The sequence below is a fragment of the Hibiscus syriacus genome, unplaced genomic scaffold (assembly GCF_006381635.1).
Source record: "Hibiscus syriacus cultivar Baekdansim isolate YM2019G1 unplaced genomic scaffold, ASM638163v2 tig00112491_pilon, whole genome shotgun sequence".
Lineage (NCBI taxonomy): Eukaryota > Viridiplantae > Streptophyta > Magnoliopsida > Malvales > Malvaceae > Hibiscus > Hibiscus syriacus.
Genome location: NW_024063344.1, coordinates 419,074 through 442,012, shown reverse-complemented (window position 1 = coordinate 442,012; position 22,939 = coordinate 419,074). Strand labels below are relative to the sequence as shown.

Here is a 22,939-nt window from a genome sequence, read left to right as displayed (position 1 = left end):
GTTGATTATGATGAAATCTTTTCTCCTGTGGTCAGGCACACTTCAATCCGAGCAGTACTTGCATTGGTGGCTAGTTGGGATTTGCATTTAGAGCAGATGGATGTTAAAACTGCTTTTTTGCATGGTGATTTAGAGGAGCAGATCTACATGCGGCAACCTGAAGGTTTCACTCAACCTGGAAACGAGCATTTAGTTTGCAGATTGAAGAAATCTTTGTACGGGTTAAAACAGTCTCCGAGACAGTGGTATAAACGGTTTGACTCCTATATGATCAAGATTGGCTACAACCGATGTGAGTATGATTGTTGTGTCTATGTTAAGAGCCTTGATGATGGTTCTTTTATTTTTCTATTACTGTATGTTGATGATATGTTGATTGCTGCGAAGAACATGGATGATGTTATCGGTTTGAAAACTTTATTGAGTCAGGAATTTGATATGAAAGATTTAGGTGCTGCAAAGAAAATTCTTGGAATGGAAATTTGCAGGGACAGAGACTCAAGGAAACTGCGGCTATCTCAACGGGGTTATGTTGAGAAATGCTAGAAAGGTTTGCGATGAGCAGCGCGAAACCAGTTAGCACTCCATTGGCGAATCACTTTAAGCTCTCATCAGAACAGTGCCCTAAGACAGATAAGGAAGCTGAAAATATGGCAAAGGTTTCGTATTCTAATGCTGTTGGCTGCTTGATGTATGCGATGGTATGTACTCGTCCTGATTTAGCTCATGCTGTTAGTCAAGTTTGTAAGTACATGTCTAAACCTGGTAAGCAACATTGGGATGCAGTCAAGTGGATCTTTCGGTACTTAAAGGGTACTGTGGGACATGGAATTGTTTTTGGGAGTCAGCGGGATAATCCTTTGGTTGTAGGATATGTGGATTCAGATTATGCAGGTGACTTGGATAATAGAAGATCTACGACATGGTATGTGTTTACTCTTGGTGGAGGGCCTATTTGCTGGAAGTCTACTGTTCAATCTGTCGTGGCACTATCTACAACTGAAGCTGAATACATGGCAGCGGCTGAAGCTGCAAAGAAGCTTTATGGCTTACTGGTTTAGTGAAGGAGTTGGGTGTTCAAAAAGGTGGAGTTCAGTTGCTTTGTGATAATCAAAGTGCTATTCACTTGGCTAAGAATCAGGTGTATCGTGCTAGAACTAAACATATTGATGTAAGGTTCCACAAGATCAGAGAGTTGGTTGCATCTGGAGAGGTTTTGTTTCAGAAGGTACATACTGATGAGAGAATGCCGCTGATATGTTCACCAAGCCAGTTACGACAGACAAGTACAAGCATTGCTTGGACTTGTTGAATGTTTCGAGTTGTTAAAGAAGCAAGGTAACCCAACCCACATTGAAGTTTCCAAGGGGCAGGATATTCGCCAAGGTGGAGATTTGTTATGTATGGCTCATAAAAAGTCTCGTTGTGGGGTTAAGAATTATGTGGGTTGGGGGTGTGGGGGCGCAGCCCCCCGCGGTACGGTACAGGGTTGATTTTGTAATTATGTACCAGGGTTTTCTATTATAAATAGAGATGTAACCTAGACCTAAAACATCATTGAATAAAACTTCTAGCGCCGCCTAGGCACCGAGGACGTAAGCACATTGCCGAACCTCGTAAAATTCTCGTGTTCTTTCGTTTTCTTTACCCGTTTTCGTCAACAATTATTTTCTAGCTCGTTATTTTTTTTTGGAAAGAAAGGAGGGGTCTATTATTATAATGAATCAAGATACCAGCCCAACATCTCAACAGAGACCTATACACCAACTTCAGCTACAGGCAACATACAACCTTCAGTTACACCAGCTCATACAACATACCAACTTCAGCTACATCAGCTCTTATTCTCTAATATTCTCCCTACTCTTTTCCTTCTCCTTGATCGAATGAGAAAATCTGCACTTTGGATCGAAACTGCTCAAACGAAGATTTGGACAATGGTTTAGTAAACCCATCTGCAACCTGATGACTAGCTGGAACATAATTGACAAGCACCTGTTTAGTAGCAACTTTTTCCCTCACAAAATGCACATCCAGATCAACATGCTTAGCCTTTTCATGGGACACTGGATTGCTACTCATGGCAACAGCACCACTATTATCACATCAGAGAACCGGTACACCCTGCTGTGTAAGCCCCATTTCTAAAAGTAGTGCGCTGATTAAATATGGTATTTTTCTTGTATAATGTACTGGAGATAATTTCAACCAAACTAAATTTAGTTAACAATTATAATATATTATTAAATTTTTAAAACTTTGATTCTATGGAGTAAGTCAAATAACCTGCATGTAAAGCAAGATTTACAGATTCATTTCAAAAATAAAAAAACAATATGATTATATGCCTCACTAAAATTGATTATGGTAATACAAAAGCAGTTACTCGAATCTTCCCAAAACTTGGCTCGCAATTGTAACAAATCTCGGAAGATTTACAGCATTGCACACATTCCCCTCGTTATGGGTTTCAACTTGCAATTTTTGTCAATTGGCTTTGATTTAGTTAGTTTAAACGATAACTGTACAGCCAGCAGAAGCAGACGGCCGAGGGTATGCAAATAAAGTAGATGGATGAGCTGTGAAGATTGTTATGGAACCACCTGAAATAAAACTCAAAGGAAACGCTTTCATGGTGTGCGTTATCAGACATAAAGAGGGAAGCAGACGGCCGACGGTATGCAGCAACACTCCTTCCATTGTTAGCATCCCCTGTACTTTAGCCTGCTAATACGGGGTGCCTTGCTAACATCGTTCTGATTACTTCCAGATTCACCCGATCCCTGGATCTGCTCTAATGCTGCTACAACCTCATTCATGCGCGGTCTGAATTTGGCTTCTGCAGACAGGCATCGCAAAGCAAGGTAGCAGCCTTGAAGGCTGCTTCCATTGAATATTGGCCTTCAAGACGGTTATCTAGGACACGGAATATTTTACGTTTGTTGGCCTGGTAAGATCTGGGCCATTCCACAAGATTATGTTCTCCGGACGGTCGATTCTTGTCAACTGCTCTGCGACCAGATAACATCTCTAGCAGCACGACTCCGAAACTATACACATCACTCCTGGCTGTCAAATGACCTACAGTTTGAGAAAATGTGGAAAGTTACACTATTGTGTTGCCTAGATATATAAGCACTGTCAAAGTCTCGACTCCTTAGATCTACCAAAGCTGACTAAAACCAGTTAGGCAAACTAAATGACATGGCTCTTATCACCTGTTGGTCCATCTTTGGCCAACCCGAAATCAGAAAGCTTTGCACTATAATTCTGCAATGACATCAGAATAAAAGGTTCACAAGGGCATTTACAATAATATTTTAATCCAGAAAATTATCATATGAAACAATGTCGTTGGCTTAACAAGTCACGTACTGAATCGAGCAAGATGTTTGAAGTCTTGAAGTCTAGATATATCACTTTCGTTTTGGCATTGTGAAGAAAGGCAAACCCTTTTGCTGCACCAAGAGCAGCTTTCATTCTAAGGTTCCATGAAAGAGGTTGGAAGTAAGAACATCCTGGTAAAAAGAATTTCAATTTGAGGATAAAAAAATTATTTGCTCAATTACAGGAGAAAAATAGTAGAAAAAAAACTTACTTCTGAATAAATGATTCTCCAAGCTGCCCCGGGGCATGAATTTGTACGCCAAAAGACGATGTTCATCCTCTAAGCAATATCCAATCAATTCACAAGATGAGGATGATGAAGCTGTCCCAGATAATTTACCTCTGCCTATAAGATCGAAAAAGAAAAGGCAGTGAATCTCTGCACCTCGATCTCGAAACATCAGTTTAAAACTGCACAATATTGGCTGCCACCATACACCAAAAGAAGGATGAGGTAATGTAAAGGCGGACTCACCAACCACTCCCTATGACCTTGGAATCCTTCCTGGTTAAGCCTTTTCACAGCAATGACAGTCCCAATTCCAGGCTTGGCAGCAGTTAATGAATTTGTTAAAAGTTAGTTTCAAAGTTTGGCAACCAACTTTAAAAAATGTTTTTCAAAGTTCGGTAAATATTTATTTAATTTTTTTTTCAAAGTTTGGTAGATGTTTGTTGAAAATAGGAATGAGTAAATTCACTTTAGTCATTTCACTTTAGGGTATTTTCAAAGATTAGTCCCTAAGTTTAACTATAAATACCCTAGTTTATTTAGCTTCAAAATCATCCCAAATCATTTTCTTTCTCCCAATACTAGAGAGCTTTCTTGTGAGTAGTGAGTGTTTTGTAAACACCTGTAAATTTTCTCTCTTAGTAAAAGATCTGCAGCAGTCCGGAGACGTAAGTACAATTGGCTGAACTTCGTTATCAATTTTTGGGTATTATATTTCCGTTTTTATTTCGCATTCTTATTAATCTGGTTATAGGGAAATTACTCGTTCTCGTTTTATTTCCCAATAACCGGTAATCAGATCTTTTGGTTGTAAATTTTGTCAATTTTTACGAGGTTACTATTCATTACTATTCACATGAATAGTAAATTTCGTGAATAGTAAAAATTTTGTCGGCGATACGAATTTGTTGACGGATGTGTTCTAATACACGGTGGTTCGCAAGAATTGTCAGAAACGACCCAGACGAAGCCAGATTTGAGTGGGAGCGATAGTTGCAGACGAAGGGAAGGTGAAAATTGAAAACTTCGATAGTGCGGACTTTGACTTTTGGAAGATGCAGATTGAAGATTTTCTGTAGTAGAAAAATCTATATCAACCTCTCTCAGGAAAGCAACCAGAGGGCATGAAGACTGAAGACTGAGCTCTTCTCGACAGACAAGCTCTCGGAGTTATCCGACTGACGTTATCCCGCAATGTTGCTTTCAACATAGCAAAGGAAAAGACCACGACAGATCTTATGGCGGCTCTCTCCAATATGTATGAGAAGCCATTAGCCTCAAACAAAGTTCACTTGATGAGGCGATTATTCAATTTGCGGATGACAGAAGGGGCATCAGTGGCTCAACACCTAAATGAACTCAACACAATCACAACGCAGTTGAGTTCAGTGGAAATTGAATTCGATGATGAAGTTCGAGCTTTAATTCTCTTATCATCTCTACCAGACAGTTGGAATGCTACTGTTACAGCAGTCAGCAGCTCGTCGAGAAATAGTAAATTAAAATTCAACGATGTTCAGGATCTGGTATTGAGTGAAGAAATTCGACGGAGAGAATCGGGTGAAGCATCAAGCTCCTCATCCTTGCACACGGAGTGTAGAGGGAGAACTTCAAAAAGAAATTCAAATCGTGGCAGATCGAAATCCAGAAGGGGAAAATAAAGAACAAGAAATAAAGATTTTATCTATTATAATTGCGGCAAGAATGGTCACTTCAAAAGAGATTGTCGAGCACCGAAGAAAAATATCGGCGCACAGGAATCTACCAACATGACGGAGGAGACAGGTGATGTCATGATTCTAAGCGTCAAAAGTCCGATTGAATCATGGATCTTGGATTCAGTAGCATATTTCCACTCCACCCCATGCCAAGAAATCATGGAGAACTATGTCAGTGGTGATTTTGGGAAGGTTCATCTAGCTGATGATGAAACCTTGAAGATCGTCGGAAGAGGAGACATCCGACTAAAGTTGCCAAACCAGACCACCTGGACGCTGAAAGGTGTGAGACATATTCCTGGCCTAAAAAGAAATTTGATTTCCGTAGGACAGCTTGATGGAGAAGGTTATAGTACAACATTTTCAGGCTGTGAATGGAAGATTACCAAAGGAGCACTCGTCATTGCTCGTGGTAAGAAGACTGGTACTCTCTATGTAACCTCAAACTTAGAGAATATCATTGCAGTAGCAGATGCTGATAGAAAATCAAACCTATGGCACCAAAGGCTTGGCCATATGAGCGAGAAATGGATGAAAACACTTTTGTCAAAAGAGAAGTTGTCGGATCTAAAGAATGTAGATGTCGGACTATGCGAGGATTGCATCTTTGTCAAACAAAAGAAAGTCAGTTTTGCAAAAATTGGCAAGACACTCAAGGCAGAAAAGTTAGAGTTGGTTCATACTGATGTATGGAGACCATCTCCAGTTCCATCTCTTGTAGGCTCACTATATTATGTCACCTTCATCGATGATTCTACAAGGAAAGTGTGGGTTTATTTTCTGAAGAAGAAATCAGAAATCTTTGATACCTTCAGAAAATGGAAGGCCATGGTGGAAAATGAGATTGGTTTGAAAGTCAAGCGGCTGAGGTCTGACAATGGAGGAGAGTACAGAAACAACAGATTCAGAAAATTTTGCGCAAGCAATGGGATCAAGATGGAGACAACAGTTCCCATGACACCACAGCAAAATGGTGTAGCAGAGCGCATGAACAGAACTCTGAATGAACGTGCCAGAAACATGAGGATACATGCCAGATTGCCCAAATTTATATGGGCTGAAGCTATCAACACTGCAGCTTACCTGATCAACCGTGGGCCTTTAGTTCCTTTGGATGGCAGAATACCAGAGGAAGTTTAGAGCAAGAAAGAAATAAATCTTTCACACTTAAGAGTGTTTGGTTGTATTTCTTATGTACACATAGATTCTGCTGAAAGAAGTAAACTTGATGCCAAGTCCAACAAATGTGCATTTGTTGGTTATGGCGGTGATGAGTTCGGTTACCGGTTTGGGACTATGAAAATCAGAAGATCATCAGAAGCAGAGACGTCATTTTCAATGAGAATGTGATGTACAAAGACATGTCAACCATAGAATCAAGTAGCTCCAATACCGAAGCTGAAACAAAGGAATTTGCTGAGTTCGAGGAGATTTCTGGAAATGATGTTCATATCAATCCTGAAACAGTTCAAGAAGAACCACGTACACCAGAACTGAGATGCTCCTCCAGAATTCCTAAACCAACCCAACGATATTCGCCTTCTTTGCACTACTTATTGCTGACCGACAATGGTGAACCAGAGTGCTATGATGAAGCAATGCAGGTGGAGGATTCAGTCAAGTGGGAGTCTTTAATGAAAGATGAGATGGACTCGCTTATGTCAAATCAAACATGAGAATTAGCTGAATTACCACCAGGTAAGAGAGCGCTCCATAACAAGTGAATTTACAGGATCAAAGAAGAGCTTGTATGGTTTAAAACAAGCTGGTAGACAGTGGTTCAAGAAGTTCGATAGCTTCATGGGTAGCAGTGGTTTTACCAGATGCTAAGCAGATCATTGTTGTTACATCTAGAGGTTCGACAATAGCTTCATTATTTTATTGTTGTACGTTGATGACATGCTCGTTGCAGGCTCAAACATGCAAGAGATTATACACTTGAACCAAAAATTGTCGAAGCAGTTTGCTATGAAGGATCTGGGCGCTGCAAAGCAGATTCTTGGGATGAGGATCAAGAGAGACACAAAGTCGGAGACTTTGATGTTATCACAGGCTGAGTACATCAACAAAGTACTCTCCAGGTTCAACATGCAAGATGCTAAACCAGTAAGTACACCTTTAGGTGTTCATTTTAGACTCTCCAAAGAACAGTCACCAAAGACGGAGGAAGAACGTGCACACCTGGTGAAGGTGTCGTATGCCTCAGCAATTGGAATTCTAATGTATGTCATGGTTTGTACCAGACCATATATTGCTCAAGCAGTGGGAGCTGTTAGCAGGTACATGAATAATCCGGACAAAGTACACTGGGAAGCAGTCAAATGGATCCTCAGATATCTGCGGGGTACTACAAACAAAGCAATTTGTTTCAAAGGTAGAGATACGATACTGACAGGCTATGTAGATGCTGACTTAGCCGGAAATATTGACATCAGAAGGAGAACTACAGGGTATGTTTATACTCTAGGAGGAACTGCAGTGAGTTGGGTTTCTCAACTACAGAAGATAGTTGCTCTCTTCACAACTGAAGCGGAATATGTCGTTGTTAGGAAAGCCAGCAAGGACATGGTTTGGCTCCAAAGTTTCTTGGAAGATTTAGGCAAGAAACAAGAAAACAATGTCTTGTATTGTGACAGTCAAAGTGCTATCCATCTAGCAAAGAATCCGTCTTTTCATTCCAGGACGAAGCACATACAATTGAGATATCATTTTATCCGATCTCTTTTGGAAGATGGGATTTTGAAACTTGAAAAGATTAGTGGAGTTCAAAATATGGCAGACATGTTGACAAAGACGGTGACTACGGACAAACTGAAGTTATGTTAAGCTTCAGTTGACATGCTAGAATAACAAGACCATAAATATTGCTGCATTGATCGAGGTGTGAAGACAGATTAAAATCAGTCTTCAAGTGGGAGATTGTTAAAAGTTAGTTTCAAAGTTTGGCAACCAACTTTTAAAAATGTTTTTCAAAGTTTGGTAGATGTTTGTTGAAAATAGGAATGGGTAAATTCACTTTAGTCATTGCACTTTAGGGTATTTTCAAAGATTAGTCCATAAGTTTCAACTATAAATACCCTAGCTTATTTAGCTTCAAAATCATCCCAAATCATTTTCTTTCTCCCAATACTAGAGAGCTTTCTTGTGAGTAGTGAGTGTTTTGTAAACACATGTAAATTTTTTCTCTTAATAAAAGATCTGCAGCAGTCCGGAGACGTAAGTACAATTGGCTGAACTCCGTTATCAATTTTCGGGTATTATTTTTCTGCTTTTATTTCGCATTCTTACTAATCTCGTTATAGGAAAATTACTCGTTCTCGTTTTATTTCCCAACAAAATTTTCATCAATCCACCACTTAAATACCGAGCCAAAACCACCTTCTCCAAGCACACGACGAAAATTCCTAGTGGCCATTTTCAGATCAGCAAAACTGAAACTCTTCAAATTAGGGGACTGTAAGATCTCACCCTCACTCCTAGGTGTCAGAGGTGCGGAAAATGACAAGACTTTCCTGCTTGAATCACTCGTATCTTTCCCATCGCCACTGATATACTTTGAACTCAGCCATCCTGCTCAAAGATGTAATGCAGGCATTAGTTAATTGAGACAATCCAATTTTACAAGTAGAATTCCTACTGCGAGAAAGGCGGCATAGTGGCTGGACGGTGATCAGAGATGGTGGAAACCGTTTAAGAGGAATGATGGACGACAGCTAGGATTAGAGAAAGCGAGAAAACTAACAACCAATTCAGCAAACAAACGGACTATTAACATCTGGCCAACTAATTACAAACAGATTAATTCAGTTAGCTCAAACATCTTAAGTATTCTAACACCTACTGCCCTTTCAAAACTCAATCTTCTAATATTTCAAAGCAAACAAAAATGATAACCAAATTAATGTAAACCATGATAGAATTTCAATTAGCTGTTTAGAAAACCAGCGAAAATAGTTCTAAGGCGCATAAACTATATATTAGCAACAATCCACGATGGTGACATTAATGGCAACTGGCCAAGTAGAACGTGAACAATGAATATGATGATAGTTCGCGAAAGAAAAGTGAGTTTTTGTCTTTTTGAGGAAGGTGGGACGAATTGCATTAATGGCGGACCGGTCCCTCCTTTCTAAGCGTAGAGTTTTTATGCTTTCTATATACCTATCAGTAAAGATTTGTATATAGAGTCAAGCCAGAGACAGAGGAGCCTTTCACAGCATCCCATCATTTGTCAGCCGTTGGATTCTTTCTATGTTAGTGGCTTTAGCTTCTACCCCTAAGCTTTCTCTCACCGGATGGCTTCTGCTATCGTTGTAGCTTTCAACGTATTGATCGTGTTGAATACTCAAAATCCATGAACATAAACTATTCAAAAATGAAAACCCATTTTTTAATGGATAATAGTACTTTGATTGGACATTGGCCGGTTACTATGTAAATACCCGAATTAGGGGAATTGAAATACAATTTCATCACTTTTCCATGTTTGGTTCAAGTTTTTCAAGGGAATTGAAATCCCTCATGGCTTCAACTTTCCATCAAATGAGGAAAAATGAATTACATCCATTCTATGATGGAATTCAATTCCCTTGTTGGAGGGAATTGAAATTTGATCATACTACCCTTATTAATCTTTTGGTAACTTATTCATATATTGAATAAAAATATTTTTTTTATTATTTCGGGTCGGGTCGATTTTTAATTTATATATTCGGGTCGGGTCGGGTGAAACTTTATTTTAGTCGGGTCGGGTCGGCTTTTTTAAGTGCGATATTCGGGTCGAGTTCGGGTTTAGGGTGAAAAAATACTCTACCCAAAAATATATAATTTTACCTTATATATTTTGGAATAATTACAATAGTATCCCTCTATATATAATTTTTTTCAATTGAGTCATTGTTTTTATTAAATAAAAATAATTTTTTTTATTTCGGGTCGGATTTCTAATTCATATATTCGGGTCGGGTCGGGTGAAACTTTATTTTGGTCGGGTCGGGTGGACCAAAAACCCGACCCATGACCATCCCTAATTAGGATGATTTTAACTTATAATGTTTATTAGAATAATTTTTATAATTTATTAAAATGAATAATCAATCAATCAATAAAATTAAAATTTATTTTTTTAAATTTTTTTATAATACATTGCTACATGTAATTTATAAAACAAACTAAAATTAAAAAAAAATTAAGGTAATCCTGTCATTTTACATTACTGAAATCAAATTCATCTGACATGTCTGCGAACCAAACAGAATATGGAATTGGATTCCAATTCAATTTTCTGCCAACCAAACAGAATATGGAATTGGATTCCAATTCCTGACAGATTCTAATTCCCTCATAAACATTCCAGCGAACTAAACGCCACCTAATCGAATCTATTGGCTATTAATCTTCATATCTCCCCTTCTCTTCATGTGAAGGACCAAGCTTGTGTACTCCATGGAATAGGTTAATTCCTGTAATAGGTTATTAAAATACCATATTAAATAAGAATTGAAATAAACGAATAGTTGTGTACTCCATGGAATAGGTTAACCTGGAAACTCCAGAGCAGGGTACAATGATGATAACTTCCGACATTCTTCACTTGCATGGAAAGTTCAGAGCTTTGGACACTTTTTCTTTTATATGTGACAAAATTGAAAGATTTTGTTTTGCCATTTTGCTTGAATCTTCCTAAATTGGATGAAGGACGATATGTTAAAAGACAACCTTCTACGTCATTTTTCTGAATTTTGCAAATAATTGCACAATTGATTTATTTTAATAAAATTAAAAGTAAAACTCGGGGATAATTTTTTGATAAGGATGTTAAAGTTGGACTCCAAACCTTCATTAAGTTTAAGATTTGGTTGCATTATTTCTTTTCTTAAACTAGTTTTCTCGAAATTTATGTGGATGCCGGTTAACTGCTCGAATCCGAATCCATTTTTTTTAGAGAAAACAACATTCTCTTTTATCGACTGATGGATTGAAGATAATTAAAACTTAAATAAATGACAGTCTGAACTACTCAAGAAACCAAAATAATTGTCCCTACATAAAGATAATTTATTCATTATTAAGTATAATAGCTTAATAGACAGATTCAATTTAAAAAAATAAAGTCACAGTCTGACCTAATAAGCCAAGCGAATTTGGAGATGATCCCACATAGCATCAAATTCAGTTCCATTTAGCTCATTTATCCACAAACTAAAACTTTTTGCACTTATATTTTGGTTAATAGGGGGTATTTTTCAGCCATAGACAAGAGCTTGAGGCTTGGATCCTTAACCATGAGTAGTCTTTCAACTGACTGCGTTAAGAGATGTACTGCGTTTTTTCCCCTGCTTTATAAATTTTGTCAAATGGAATTCTCAAGTCAACCACTATTAATTATGTCCGGAATTTTTCATGGTTTCTGAAATCAAAACGAAACCGCTTAGTGCATGACAATAAATGCACCAAACTTTTTTTCAACATTTTATATGCATCCATAAATCAAAATAGGCAATTCAAATGCTAATATAAAGATGACAAGAATACTATGAAAATGGGAGATGAGTTCAGTGAAAGTCCAAAATGAGGATTTATGCCTCAAAACCCCCCACAAAAATCACATTGTTAAATTTCGCTTATTACACTCAGAAATTTCTGATAGACATTAGGTTCTAGGAAAGATCAAAACTACATTAAGTTTCCCAGAAGTTTGTTTCTGTTATACCTTTAATTCCTGTCTCTGAGCTTCTAATTCTTTTTCTCCGTTGCAGACTTGATGATATCGACAAACTCAGGCTGTTAGAGGAAACATTAAAAAGAATGTGAGTTAAGAATCACAGCAGATATGCAGATTTGAAGGCAAATCACCAGAGTCAACAAGGAAATATAGCAAATCACTAACCTTCAGCGAAGCTCCACCGACCAAAAAACCATCAACATCGGTTGATCAGTTAATTCCTTGCAGTTGGCTCCATTTACGGAACCTACATTTATATTGTAATTGATGTAAAATCAATTTCTCGTTTATTGCTTGTTTAGCAACACTATACCCAAGTATCAAAAGTTGAAACCAGAAAAATTTATGGAGAGGTAAAGCAAGGTTCTAAATTAGTTTCAAGAATGGCATATTGAGATATAAGAATCCAATGAGTAGCTCATTCTCATTAGTTCAGTTAGGATGGACGCATCCAGATACTCGATTTTTAGAACAGAGTAGCAGACATTAACAAAACAGTTGCATTACATTTTACATACCAACCAAGATCGCAGTAGAGGAAGAAGTAAAAATACCTCCATATATAATTCTAGTCGATTCAGCAATGTCGCCACTAACATTCTCACGAAGCCATTTCCTCAACTCGCATTCAAAAATTTCCAAGTAAAATAGAAGAGGATATGATTTCTCGAGGAACAAGTTAAAAGCAATGCTTAGAGCGAACACAAGCTTAGATTATACCAATCAACTTTCATTAGAGGAAAAAAACTATCAAAACACATGAAATGCAAAAGTGAAACTCCTAACATTATATATGCATAAAAGTCTCAAAACTTACATCCTGAGCCTGAGCAGGGGTTGCAACTTTCCCGGTACCAATGGCCCAAACAGGTTCATAAGCCAAAACAACATTGTCCCAGTTTGTTACTTTATCTTCAAAAGACCAATAATGATTAAGAAAGATATATTTTTTTTATAGGAATAATAGGCCTCATTAAAAACCTCCTTGATTAACGGAGCCTGATAATCAGCTCCTTAATCTGCAGAGGGAGGAAGAGTGCCTTAAAAATTTTATTACTCATACGAACTTACATAATGTTTAACAAAAACTCCAAATTGAAAAACACAACAAACTTAACCACTCAAGTAACAACCAAAAACCTAAAACCTCAAACAATAAAACCCACTGATAATGCCTAACAATCAACCAATTCCCATCTTTGCTAAACTATCAGCCTCCCCATTACACGCCCTTGGAATCCATCGAACTGAGTGCACCCTATCCGAGATGAGTGATGAAATCTCCTTAACTAAAGGTAAGATAAAAACAAGGGCCAAAGTTGGGGTCAATATCCATTCCACAGCCGACTTACAGTCAGTTTCCACAATCAACCTTCCAACAGTAACCCAACAAGAAGACATATAGATTTCAATTCCTCTCTTAATAGCCTTTAACTCAGCAACCGGAGGGGGACCTTGACCTATATTTTCTGAAAAAGTCAGAAGAGAGTTGTTGTTCCAGTCTCTCAAAATACCTCCTATACCTCCATTTGTGCCATCAAGTCTAACAGCTCCATCAACATCCATCTTCAAAAAATGAACAGGGGGTGGGAACCAGCGAATCACCTGAACATTCTTAGGATTAAGAGCCTTAATATCGTCTGCAAGAGATGGATCACCAATCAACACATCCTCCTGAATAGGAAACTTAGGGTACTTGGCTAGAAACCATTTAGATAACCTGAATCTAGCAATAAAAAACAGAGACATCCTATCAAGGGGAGCACCTTCGAACACCATTGCATTCCTAGCTTTCCAAATCGACCAAAATACTACTCCCGGAATAAATTTCCAAATCAACGATTTCCCCCTCAGTTCACCCCAAGAACTGAGCAAAGGTGGGTCCTTTGGAAGTACCAAAGCTATATCCCAAAAGCTTACTATCTTATTCCATGGTTCCCAAACTACAACACACGAAATAAATAAATGTTGCACTGATTCCACTTGTCCCTTACAAAACAGACAAAGAATTTCATCCCCTAACTGCATTCCTCTTTTCACCAATTCTTCTCTCACTGCCACTTTCTGATGAGCTAGCTACCACAGGAAAGCTTCAACACGAGGAGGAGATAATCCCTGCCACACCCCTTTTAACCACATATCAGAACCCCCCGACACCTTCCCGAGTGCATTTCTGCAAGATTTTACTGAAAACATTCCATCCCCACTTGCAGACCAAGAAAGAAAGTCTTCTACTGATTCTGTCAGTTTAAAGTCATTCAGTTTTGTCATCAATTCCAGCCACTGCTCCAATTCCCAGTCACACAAATTCCTTCTGGTTTCGACGTTCCACACCCAACCATTCGAATCAAAACAGCCAAACTCAGCAACCTTACCCATCTGTTTGTAGACAGCACATACATTCTTGGGAAAAGATTTTTTAAAGGAAACTCGTCAGCCCATGTATCTGTCCAAAATGAAATAGACTTTCCATTCCCCACTTTCAACTTAGAGTGTGATCTGATACATTCACCCTCCGAGTCGTTCTTCAAGAAATTGTTAGCAATACCTCTCAAAATCCAAGAAGATTTGGGCGTAAACACCTTGCTAATAGACATGGAATTACAACTAACCTTATGTCTGCAACATAACACACTTTTCCACAAAGTATTCTTTTCATTGGCGAACTTCCACACCCATTTTCCCAAAAGAGCCTGATTAGAAAGATTCACATCAAGAACACCAAGACCACCAGAATTCAGAGGCTTGCAAACTGATTTCCAATTAACCCAGTGTATCCTCCTTTTTTCCTCATTACCCCCCATAGAAATCTGGCCATTAATGAATTGAGCTTCTTACCAATAATGCAAGGCATTCTAAAATAGATAAGAAGAATATTGGTAAGGAAGTTAGCACCGACTTCAATAAAACTGTCCTGCCAGCCAAAGAGAGACAAGAAGCTTTCCAGCCGGCAAGTTTGGAGCTAAAATTCTTGAAAACTGAATCCCATAGAGCTTCTGAGTTTTTCTTAGCACCGAGAGGAAGTCCCAAGTAATCTGTTAGAAAGGAACCCACTGAACAGCCCACTCTGTTAAAACTTCCTCTTCCACATTAATACCAAACAACTTGCTCTTAGCTAGATTTAGATGCAACCCTGTCATAATACTAAAAATCCTCAACACTCTCTTGACATTTTTAATCTGGGAGAGAGAAGCTTGACAGAAAATGATCAAGTCATCGACAAATTGGAGATGTGACAACCGAACAGAGTTTTCAGATTTCCCAATAACAAAGCCTTGAAATAGACCCCTATCTACTGCTTTAGTTATCATCAAATGAAGCAGCTCACCTACAATGTTAAACAATAACGGAGATAAACTATACCCTTGCCTAAGTCCTTTGGCCATAGGAAACTCTTCCGAGGGAGACCCATTTACAAGAACCGAGATTGAAGTTGTTGATATACACTGAGATATCCACGACAACCATCTCTTGCTAAAACCCATCTCTGACATTACTCTGATTAAAATTGGTCATTCCACAGAATCATAAGCTCTACGAAAATCTACTTTGAAGACAACCCTTGTAACCCTTGTTTTCTCCAGTAATCAATCCCTTCATTTGCTATAAAAGCACAATCCAACAACTGTCACTCCGGTATAAAAGCAAACTGAGATTGACTAATAATATCACCAACACAACAACTCAGTCTCTTCGATAAAACTTTAGAGATGATTTTGTATAAACTGCCTACAAGGCTGATTGGTCTAAACTCCTCTACACTGTCCGGATTTAGCTTCTTCGGAATAAGTGTGATAAAAACATGATTTACACCATGCTCTCATTTCCTTCCAAAATAGAAATCTTCAAAAAATTTCAACAAGTGTTCCTTTTAACTTGGCCAGCATTTTTTAAAGAAACCCATTGTGAAACCATTCGGTCCTGGAGCTTTAGAGTTGTCTGATGAAGCTATAGCTTGCCAAATTTCCTGTTCTAAGAATTGCTCTTCAAGTTTGTTAGACTGTTCCCCTGACAGCTTAGCAAATTCCAGAAGTAAGTCCTCCACTTCCATTGTTGAATTGGAGTTGTAGGCTGCCTTAAAAAATTCTGAAATATGTAACTTTAACTGTTGAGGATCTGAAACCACATTCCCATTTATCTTCAAGCTTAAAATTTCATTTCTTTTGCTTCTGTTCAGTGCAAACATATGGAAAAACCTTGTGTTTCTATCCCCGTCTTTAATCCATCTAGTCCTTGACTTCTGAAACCAAATGCTTTCTTCGATTCTATACAGCCTCCAGAAATTAGTTCTACACTGCCTTAACTGATCCCACTCCTGCTTCGAGAGAATTCCACCTTGAGCTTTACAATCCAGTTCATTAATATACCTTTCTAAATCAGAAATCGACTCAGAAATCCCAAAAAATTTACTGCTTGACCATTTTCTGATTGATGTTTTTGTTCCTTGTAAGATGTTGAAGATTCCCCTTCTGTTATTTCTCCCCCTCATAACAACCATGGAAGATTTAACCAATTCCTCAAATCCTTCCTCCTCTAATAGATAATTAAAAAAATCTGAATGATTTAAGACCCTAATTAACAGCTTTATCCTCTAGTGAAATTGGATTATGGTCAGATAAGGATCTAGGCAAAAGTCTTTGCACTACATTCGGAAAACAAGTCAGAAACCTCCCAGAGATTAAGAACCTGTCGAGTCTTTCCCAAGTAGTCTTCTCTATTATTAGACCAAGTATACCTTCTTCCCACCATAGGGAGATCAATTAAGTTTGATTGCTGTAAGATGTTTCTAAATAAATCAATAGAATGCCAGTTTTGGGACTTTTGCCCAACTTCTCATCCGGATCGAGATACACATTAAAATCTCCCCCGATACACACTAACAAATTTTGAGCAGACACAAACTCCAACAGTTCCCTGAAAAAATCTTCCTTTTCTGCTTCAATTGATGGACCATAAACATTTATAATCACACACTCTTCACTTGAATTTCTGAACTTCCCAAAGACTGCTATGAATCTACCATTTAAGAGGCTATTCGAGACTACAAAATCATTTTCATTCCACATAATCATTAATCCACCTGCAGATCCCACTGCTGGAACAACAATACCTCCTTTAAGAAAACTCCCCCTATCCTTCTTCTTAAAGCCAAAGAAACACTTTCTAGTTTTGTTTCTTGAATTAGAAGAAAGTTCGGCTTATTCCTCTTCACCAAATTAGCTACAGCTCTTGATTTTCCCTTTTTTCCAAAACCCCTTGCATTCCATGAAATTATGTTGACATCTATCATAACGAGAAATTCAACACCAAAACCTTTAAGCTAGTCAACAGAAGAACACTAATCCCCTGAATTCCCCCGTTCCCTACTTTAGGCCAATCCATCCTCAAAATTTATAATTTTGTCTAGAAAAGCCTTCTTCCCCTCTTTAAAAGATATCCCCAGTATTTTGCTGACTTCCCATGTAGCCAAAGCCTCCTCCAAGAACAACGAGAATGTTGAAGAATAAACAGTAGGGAAACTAACCACATCCAAAGCTTCTCTGATCAAAAGCCTTCTCCTACTTCTACTCACTCTCCCTGGCATAGAACCAGGTATATATCTAATAGAGAACTCTTCTACATTCCCAGAATGTTGAGCAATACCCACTTCTGAAATCTGAGGAACACCAAATTCCTCATTAATGGAATTGGCCCCTTCCACTAAGGAATTTAGATATGATTGTCTGCTCAAACTAGGGATTAGAATATTCCTATTTTGAACAACCAACTCCCTTATTTGAAGTCCCTCATCTTTTCTGCTCGGATTATGCCACACCTTTCTTACCCTAGTTCTTCTATATACTCTAGATACAGATCCTCTTTTCCACCTTCCTACTGGGACGTTCCTACCACACAAACTTCCAGACAAGAGGTCCAGAGGACTCCAACTCCTTAAACCATTAGTGACAGACTCCTGATTGGCTCCCAACACCTGAATTCCAACCTTTTGGACTGGTACGAGTTCTTTTTCCACCTCTGTTTCCTCTATACTTCTAACTTCTTTGTCCAGTTCAACTTCTTCCTCTATCCCTTCAGAATTATTATTTTAGAAAGCCCTCTACAATGTGACTGAATTCTGACATTTGATTCTCCAGTATTCCTTTTTAAAATAGAGTCAAGCTTAGCAAGAACCAAATTCTGCAAGTTTGATTTCTCCAAATCAGTCTGTTGAAGATCACTTGGAATGTCCACCCGAGGATCTATCTGTTTACCATAGCCCAATTCTATTAAGTTAACAGCAGGCCCAGTTGGAGAGAATCTTGTATTAATTGGGGTGGGCTCACTAAAGTCGTTTGACTGTGCTTTTTCACATCTATAACATATATTATTCCTCAACCCGAGGCCCAGATATTCCCCTCTTAAATTCAAATTTTCCTCTAGTAGTTCTGACACCCTTTCTCCACTGGGTTGACCTTCATCTACCTGCCCCATTAAATGTTGATCCTCACAACCACCAGCCGCAACATTACATACATCCCCTTCCAACCACGTGTCAACTCTACCTCTAGTATCCTCAGCTAATATGTCTGACCTACCAACCCCTCCTGAGTACCGATCATCTCCCTCCTCTGATGCTGCAACTTCCCTGTACGCTCCACCGCCGTCCACCGCTGAATTCACTGCTGAAAAACCATTCTGTTTCAAATAAACTGAGCCCACATTAATTTTAACCAAATAAGATCTCCCATACGATCCAAGTGTAACTGTTTCCGGTATATCAAAAAGACTGGTCACCCTCAACAATGCCCTTGCAACCGTCATATCCTCTCTTCTAACCGTCGAATCTTGAATGCAAATCAGCTTCCCCCACCTTGAAACAAGTTTTTCCAGAAACAGGACATTCCAACATAATAACGGAACTCCAACTAATTCAACCGAGCAAAATGACATCGGTAAGCCTTCCTCATTCAGAAGCATATCAAGCCATTCAAACCAAAATGATAATATCTCCAATCTACTCGACCACGCCTCCTTTAATTTCTCCACTGAAGCAAAGGTTAAAATGCAAGAGTTTCTTGCGTAACCCCATTTGGCTAACTTGACTTTGATCCCATCACTCACCAGACCCTTCATCACTAGCTCCAAATCAAAGTGTGTTTTAATGATCCCTGTCAATGATCTTTTCACCCAATCCGATTTATCCGAGGGAATGTGCATCTCCTACAAGTTCCTCAGCCCCGATTTCTTCCTAGGAATCCCCACCCTATTTTCTTTGCTCACCTGATCTTCCCTCAGCCCAGCATTAGAGGCTAATGCATCCTTATATGATCTTTCATCTCTCAATCGATTAAAGGACTCATTATCAACTTTTCTTCTCCAATATCCTCCCTTATACAACGTATCTTCTTCCCTTATGAAATTTCTACTGTCCACTTGGCGAGGTCTCTGCTTCTTATACTTAGCTACCCCAATATATATTTTCTTTCCATCAATCCAAATACCATTGACATTTTCCACCGCCTTCTTCAATCCTTCCTCCTTTGCAAACTGAACGAAAGCAAACGTATGATTACTATAGTTCGGTTTGCTAGAACTACTCGGGATGAAAACTCGCAATACACGACCCTGTTGTTGAAAAATTTCCTTCACTGTTTTCCAAGAGACTCTTTTGCTCAGATTATCCACAAACACCGTCCAATCCTCGCTGGAGGACTGAAAACCTAAGATACTCTCTCTCTCTCCAGTTTTCTTTCTGACACTCTCTCTCATCTTTTTTTATAATTTACTCTTAACCATTAAAAAAATCACCATTAAGAAAGATATATTAAAAAAAGAAGACAATGCAAAACACTAACCCAACGTGGTAAAATAGAAACTACAAGTAAACAATTGTAAACTTTAACTAGGGTAGCTATTAGAGTTACGGTGAAATAACTCAAACAAATAACTGCTTTGGCTTTTTATATTTCAAAAGAGAATACCAGCAATTGCTTTGGTTTGTGCAGCAACAACAGCCATGGTAGAGCCAGATTCTCTCTCTTCAAGAGTCTCTCCGATACATGCAATCACTTTCAAGCCTTGAGAAAGTGCATACACTACTTTGTCTCCAACAAACTGCAGAGAAAAGCGTTGAAATAAATAAATGGCCATAAAGTAATAACAATAAAATAGATTCAAGAAATAACAAAAACAGGCCTTGGAATTAGTCTGTGATTACAGCAATCTAACCATATTATACTATGTTACCTCATTGGACTCATTCAAAAGAGCCCTTCTTTCAGAGTGACCAATAATAACCCATGGAATGCTCAAATTAACAAGCATCTCAGCACTGTTCAAACAGAACAAGTGAGCTGCCAAATACGCAAATGATAACATATTGAAATTGAGAGCTATAAAAAGAGACACAAGATGAAAAAAACATACCTAATTTCTCCAGTAAAAGCACCGCCTTTACGAACCCAACAATTCTGAGCAGCAACATGGAAATCAGACCGCAAGAGACTTTTCACAAAGTTAAGAAACACAAATGGAGGGCTCACAACAACCTCTGTCACAGCATAAATTCAAACTCGGTAAATCTTTCAAATGAATAAATCTTTCATAACAACCTCTGTCACAACTTAAAGTTTGGATAAATAAAAAGAAACTAACCAACGACATCCTCAGAAGGAACTTCAGCTTCATTCAATGTTGTAACAATCTTTTTAACCTCCTCAGTTGTCCCATTCTGCAACAAAATCAAATCTCAAACTCATTAAATTTCTTTAGATAGCATTTGGGAACTAGGATTTCAAATTTTAAATTTGCATTTCATAGATAGTGTAAATTGAATAACAAAGTCCATAGAAATATAACATTCATGATTATTTCTCAAATCCATGGATTTGTTAGACGTCTATTTAGAAGTGAATTTGAAATTCCTATTATATTTTTGAATTTGATAAATCAATGCTTTATACTTTCCAACTATTATTATATTGAACCTTAACTATTTTTCATTTGACATTTCATTCTTACCGTTTACATAGCAAATGAGATGCAAATCTAAATTCTTAAATCCATGTTTCCATACGGAGTGTTAGGGAATTGTTATCTATTTATGAATATGCAGTAATCACAACAGATTTTACTAAATCAGATCTTAAAACTTAAGAGCTTAGTATTTGTACAAAATGAAATAAGATCTAACAACGTTTTCAAGATCGAATATTAACACATAAAGAAACAGATCACTGAATGAAGAACGCATCACTAGATCAGACCATTTGATTTTAATATAAACAACAGATGAAAAAACATACGCATTTCCAGTTGCCGTCGACGAAGAATTTACGAGCCATTTTTTCTTGGGGTTTTTCTTTTTGGCGATGAAAACGAGAATTATGTGAGAAATGAGAAACCAAACACTACAGTCTACAAAAAGCTCACTGTAACAAGACTAGACGAATAACCCTGGGTTGTGTCGCCCGTGTTTTTAATAGGGTAAATTAAATATTTAGTATCTAAACTATTAGTTTTGTATTTTTAATATCTAAACTTTTATTTGTTTCAAATTCATACTTAATATTTATTTTTATTTGATTTGGTACCACGTCATTAAAAAAAATAACAAAATATTACAACGTGTCACATTTTTATCGTAAATTACACCATTCAGTCACTCATCTATCTTCTCACTCCTATTTTGGTCATTGAAGTTTATTTTTTTAATTTAATTACTCAACTTTCAAATTATTCCTAATTTAATTACTCTAACTCTCAAATTTATTTTTTTCATTTTAATTATATATGAATAAAATAATAAATAATATAATGTCTCAAAAATATTAATAAAGTAAGCTAGAGTAATTAAAATGTGAGCAATTTGAAAGTTAAGTTGTTAAATTAAATTTTTTTAAACTTTAGTAACCAAAGTAAGAGTGAGAAAATAATTAAGATGAATAATATAATTTACTCATAAGAAAATGTCACGTACAACTATTTTGTTAAGTTTAAAACAACCGGTATTAAAATGAAACAAAAAATAAATGTTAGGTATGATTTTGAAACAATAAAAATATATATACTAAAATGAAATAAAGTTAATAGTTCATATACTAAACATGTAGTTTACCCTTTTAATATAGTGGGAAAGTACTGCAATGCCATTTTCATTGTCCCGAAGTTTAGTAAATTTACTAGAATAATTTGACATTTTACTTTTGGAGTGATCAATTATAAAATAAAATAAAAAATCACTATTTAAGAAATAAGATAAAATTGTTAATATTAAATAAAATTTTCGATAATTAAAAAAATCTCATACCAAAAGAAACTTAATTTGTATGTGTATATCAATTAAGATAAGTTGTTAATATTTCAACTCATAAGAGGAATTCATATTTCATAAAAATTAATTTAAATTAATATATATGTGACTTATTTTTATAATCACTTGAGTGAAATACATAAATTTTATATTCTTAAAATACTTATTTTAATTTAATATAATATAAATACATATTCATGCTAAAATGTTTAACATTTTAAAGAAACAAATAAAAATTGTAAAATATTTTGAGTGACCAAATGAAATTCTTTAAAAATGCAAGGAATCTAATGGTAATTTTTGAAAAAATTTAGTCCATCACCCCTAGGAAATTCCGCAGTCTTTCCTAAATCACCTGCCTCGCAAAACTCATCGTATAGTCTCAATAATAAAAGTGAATTTTAAAGGTATAGGATGTGTATGTATTGTTAATAGATTAATAAATTTCTAAACAGAATATCCTTATATCATCGATCTAAGTTTGATTGAAATAATGAATGACTTCAATAGGTAACTGAGATTAATGATGAGGATACACCAATTCCATTTGTTCAAGATTTAAACTCGATTCAAACAAGTTAAATTTATTT

General features: G+C 37.1%; 1 protein-coding gene and 1 pseudogene across 1 annotated transcript; both read right to left on the bottom strand.

Moving 5' to 3' along the window:
• Positions 1–1,860: 1,860 nt before the first annotated feature.
• LOC120180265 lies at positions 1,861–3,955 on the bottom strand (annotated as a pseudogene).
• Positions 3,956–11,847: 7,892 nt separating this feature from the next.
• LOC120180194 (triosephosphate isomerase, cytosolic-like) lies at positions 11,848–21,507 on the bottom strand. Its single transcript, XM_039185575.1, has 9 exons — positions 21,343–21,507; positions 20,693–20,768; positions 20,465–20,588; positions 20,285–20,369; positions 20,020–20,152; positions 12,875–12,970; positions 12,613–12,690; positions 12,224–12,305; positions 11,848–12,117 (listed from the first exon to the last, which is right to left on the bottom strand). The coding sequence occupies exons 1-8, from the start codon at positions 21,379–21,381 to the stop codon at positions 12,226–12,228; spliced, it is 711 nt and encodes a 236-aa protein (XP_039041506.1). The 5' UTR covers positions 21,382–21,507; the 3' UTR covers positions 11,848–12,117; positions 12,224–12,225.
• Positions 21,508–22,939: the final 1,432 nt, after the last annotated feature.